This window comes from Lathyrus oleraceus, chromosome 4, assembly GCF_024323335.1.
Source record: "Lathyrus oleraceus cultivar Zhongwan6 chromosome 4, CAAS_Psat_ZW6_1.0, whole genome shotgun sequence".
Lineage (NCBI taxonomy): Eukaryota > Viridiplantae > Streptophyta > Magnoliopsida > Fabales > Fabaceae > Lathyrus > Lathyrus oleraceus.
Window position 1 is genome coordinate 500,584,350 of NC_066582.1, and position 4,969 is coordinate 500,589,318.

The 4,969-nt window shown below is 26.0% G+C and overlaps 2 protein-coding genes across 2 annotated transcripts; one reads left to right on the forward strand and one right to left on the reverse strand.

Moving 5' to 3' along the window:
• Window positions 1-816: 816 nt before the first annotated feature.
• LOC127076847 (uncharacterized) lies at window positions 817-2,825 on the reverse strand. Its single transcript, XM_051018637.1, has 2 exons — window positions 2,615-2,825; window positions 817-1,352 (listed from the first exon to the last, which is right to left on the reverse strand). Exon 2 carries the CDS (start codon window positions 1,346-1,348, stop codon window positions 935-937), a length of 414 nt encoding a protein of 137 aa, XP_050874594.1. The 5' UTR covers window positions 1,349-1,352; window positions 2,615-2,825; the 3' UTR covers window positions 817-934.
• On the forward strand, window positions 2,461-2,989 carry LOC127076846 (uncharacterized). Its single transcript, XM_051018636.1, has one exon. It carries the CDS (start codon window positions 2,489-2,491, stop codon window positions 2,936-2,938), a length of 450 nt encoding a protein of 149 aa, XP_050874593.1. The 5' UTR covers window positions 2,461-2,488; the 3' UTR covers window positions 2,939-2,989.
• The last annotated feature ends 1,980 nt before the right edge of the window (window positions 2,990-4,969 follow it).

A 4,969-nucleotide genomic window follows, 5' to 3' on the forward strand; every position in this document is an offset into this window, starting at 1 on the left:
TATTCATGGCTGTTGGATTGATCGAGCAATTCAGATTTAATACAAGTTTAATTATTAAAAGAATAAAAATGCCTAATTTTTGAAATATGAACGGTTTGACCTTGATAATGTTATTTTTCAAATAATAATTCTCATTTTATCTATTACAGTATATTCTTAATTATTTATTCCATTAATTTAATTTTTTTTTATCTATAATAATTATTTATGGGTAATTTTGATCAAAGTATAATTAATATTACTTGAATTTTACAAGTGACAATTAAAATGATCTAAGTGTAATTAATACTATTTGAACTTTGCAAGTGACAATTAAAAAAATATAAAAAATTATCAAGAAAATAACACTTAAAAAAAGAAAGGTAGTAATTGTCATAAACTTGTTTGTGGTGTAGCACTTCCATATTTGATTTCATACTTTCTTGTCATATTTAATAGAGATGGTCCAATCGATAATTCAAGTCTCCTAATAACAAAATGGATAATGTTAATTTGTTTCGTAAGGGCACAAGATAAGACACTCACTTGTAGAAAATTTGTATTGAAAAAACTAATTATAAAATTAATTTTATACCTTTATTAAAATCAATGCACAATTTCCAACACAAAATTACTTTCTTTAGTTCTTATCTTGTGCCCCAGTGGCACAAGTTAACATTCCTCTAACAAAATACTTCCAACTAACATTTGTCTTCTTTTTAAAAAAAAAAAACTCAGAAAAACCAAGAGGTTGTGAAAATTAGTTCAGTTATCAATAACTTTCATGTGCACAATGTGTTGGTGTATTTGTGGTGTTCCATTATCACAACAAACACATAATAAAAAAGACTGCCTTCCTTTTTGCAAGGTGAATGAAAGTGTACAAATAAAACTAAAAGGTAGGTTTATCAACAAACAAGTTGGTAAGTTTTGCTGAGAGTAAAAATGTATCAAACTACAAAATTGGGGGGAAAATGCGTGAATGAGGAGATATTACACGCTCCTGCATATACTTCTTAGAATTAGTTGGATCTGGAATCCAATGAATCTCACTCATGTTTGGTGTCTCAACATAGGACATAGTAAACTCTCCTATCTTCTCTAACTTCCCTCTCTTACCCGCCCTTAAGATAAGGTTGCTGCGCTGATAGGAAAATATGCCATTAGTTAGATGAATTATATCACCTGAATCAAAAGCATCACACTCATCTCCCCAAAGCTGAAAATGAACCGCCGCAGTCTCATCAGCTACAAGCGCCAAACACACTTTATTTTGCCCTTCAAGTGTTGTCTTCCCCTTCTCCAAGATTATAAATTTAGTGTCTATGTTGTTTTGAGCAGCAGGCACAATGTCTTTGAGAACAATCATCTTCCTAAAAAAGGCCACACTTCATTACACAGCATAGTCATAGACAACCCTTAATATATATTTCAATAAGTTGTTATGGATAATTAACCGTTTTTTCACTTAAATAAATTATAGCAATGCAATTTCCTTTTGGAATTAGGAAGAAAACAAAGCAAAGAAAAACATGTGCATGCGTGTGTCAACACACAAACAAACTAATATTAATTTTAGGAATTGACTGCCACAAAAAATGAGTCAAGTGGTGTGAACATATAAACAAAACAAAACAAAACTATAATAGAAGTACAGTTGGATTAAACTAGAAGAACGTGGATAACAGTGAGGCAACATGATGGATTGTCTTAGAATTTCAGTCAACCTCACAAAAATCAGCCAGCAAGGTGAAGATTATCCTCACAAATAAATCCAAGTTTAGCCAATATTTCATACAATGCAGGGCTCACTATAGGACTCTTAACACAGACTCTTCACGCTTAGGGTTGAACATCTGGAACGTGACTCAAGTGGTTTGATAGCATAAACCTCAGAACGTGTGGCCAAACAGATCTTGAATAGATTATGAAACCATCTTAATATTTTGTGTTAGGTCTAACTCAACCTTAAGAAACATATTTTTAAGATAGCAATTGTCCTATGTTATAAACTCAAGTTCAGACAATCTCTCGTCCAATGTGAGAGTCTTAAACATTAAATGATTGAAGGGAGGAGTGAGCTAATAAGCCAACCACCTTTCATAACAGTGTCAGCATATCACTCTACCAGTTTTTTGTATATGGGAATTGGCTTTCCAGGTTATTAGAGGACTATTTGATTTTCTGTTTTCATGTACAAGTTGTGGCTGAGACTTAAGATTTGAAGCTAGAAAAATATAGTTTATAATTCCACACACATTCTACAATCGCAATATAAAGAATTTTGAAATCTACACAACAGCATTGCAACCGTAATTTATACTGCATTTTCAGTATCTTGCCGCAATATTAAGATTCAATTTATATTTTTCAATTACAGTACGGTAATTAATATAAATAATTTGGCGGGAAGAATAAAAGGAATTGGCGGGAATTATAATTAATATAAATAAATTGGGGAAATTGGGAGAAAATAATCGATTCAGAATTGAAAATTGAAAGAGAGAAAATGGGAAAAGAGGTAAAGAGGTTTCTACTGAAAACGGAACCATCGGAGTGGTCGTGGGAGGATCAAGCCGCTAACGGCGGGATAAGCAAATGGGACGGCGTTAAAAACAAACAAGCTCAGAAATACCTGAAATCAATGTCAATCAACGATCTCTGCTTCTTCTACCACTCCGGTACGAAGGCTCGTCGTATCGTCGGCGTAGTTACCGTCGTCAAGGAATGGTACACCGATGAAGAAGACGACGGTGCGGTGGACGTGAAGGCTGTCGGCGAGATGAGAAGAGCGGTTGATTTGAAAGAGATGAAAGATTTGAAGGATTTTGTACTGTTGAAGCAGCCTAGGCTTTCTGTTGTTCCAGTTCCTGACCTAATTTGGGATTGTATATGTGATTTGGGTGGCGGTTATCATGGTGATGGGAATGATGACGATGAATCAGACCCTAACAATTGAATTTATTAATTGTAAATTAATTAAGTAGCGTCTTTTAGTTTTTTCTTTCAATATTTCAATTTCAACTTTAGAATGTGACTTTTTTTTTTATCAGAGTCCCTTTTTTGAAATAATATTTTCAATATAATCTTGAAAATGATTTTTCAGAAGTGTTAAACTTTTTTTGTTTTTTAAATTAATTTAATAAACCTAATAAATTAATTTTGTTTTTAAATATAATATTATGTCACATTATTACAATTAATTATAAATATAATTATTATAATTAATTATAATTATTAAAACAATTTTTTAATTTAAGGAGGCATTATTATAACAATTTTTATAATTAATTTTTTTCTGTAATAAATAATAATAATTGTATTTAAAAACAAAATTAATTCAATTAAAAGCAATTGTTTTACAATTAATTCATTTTAAATTAATTTTAAAATAGTTGTTATTATAATTCATTTTATTTTAATTTAATTTTAATTTAAATTCCATATGTATGTATCTATCATGCTACAATTATTATTTAATTATTAGTATAATTTAATTTATTTAAAAACAATTATTCCATATTATAATATAATTATATTATTAGGATTATTATTAAGTGGTTTATTAATTATTTTTATATTTAAATAATAAAAATTAATTTTTTATATAATAATATTTATGTAAATTAAAAAATTGTTTTAATAATAAAACTATAAATATTATAATAAGGCATATGTTTAATTGTAATAAGTAATAATAATTTTATTAATATTATAATAATTGTTTTTAAATGAACTAATTTTGTTTTTAAATATAATTATTATTACTTATTATAACTAAACATATGCCTTATTATAATATTTATAGTTTTATTATTAAAACAATTTTTTAATTTACAAAAATATTAATTATTATTACTTAATATGGAATTGTTTCATAATTATTATTTTGTTAATATTTATATTTTTATTATTTAAATATAAAAATAATTAAAAACTATTTAATAATAATTCTAATAATATAATTAAATTATAATATGAAATTTTTACTACACTGCCTCATTTTTGAAATAATTGTTTTTAAATGAATTAAATTATACCCGATTTTAATTATAATAATTAAATAATAATTGTAATATAAAAATTCTTGTATTTGTAGCACGATAGATATCACTATATGAAATTTAATTTTAAATTAAATTAAAATAAAATGAATTATAATAACAATTATTTTAAAATTAATTTAAAATGAATTAATCGTAAAACAATTGCTTTTAATTGAATTAATTTTGTTTTTAAATACAATTATTATTATTTATTACAGAAATAAAATAATTATAAAAATTGTTGTAATACTATACCTCATTAAATTAAAAAATTGTAATTAATTATAATAATTGTATTTATAATTAATTATAATAATGTGGCATAATATTGTATTTAAAAACAAAATTAATTTATTAGATTTATTAAATTAATTTTATAAATAAAAAAATTTAACACTTCATTTACTCGGCCATCCATTGATCGAGTTCATGCATGGGAAAAAATTTAGATTAATATTTGTTCAATTAATAGGCGAGTCAATATAATTTCAAAACGGAGTATATTAAGAATATTATTTCAAAAAATGGACTTTCTGATTAAAAAAAAAAAAAAGTCTTAGAATGTAAATAAAGCTTGTTTATTCGGTTTTTCATTTAATTACAACATTCTCTTAATTTGCAAACTTGCGTAAACAGTCTTAAAATCCGAAAGCCAGAATGAGTGATCGGGTTAAACTCAAACTTTGATTTCTAAAAGCAAAATTTGTATGCACATTATTAGTTCGATAATATATAGGAAAAACGGTTCATCAACTAACAAAAATTAAAATCTATTGAGATGATAATTAATGAGTATGATTAGCGATAGTTAGACCTTAACTTAATTAGCTACGAATTTGTTAGAGTAGTTATGCTATAAACATAAAAATTAATATTTATGATAAATATATTTTGATCCAAACAATTTAAATTTGGATTAAATATGTTTTTGTAGTTTAAAATAT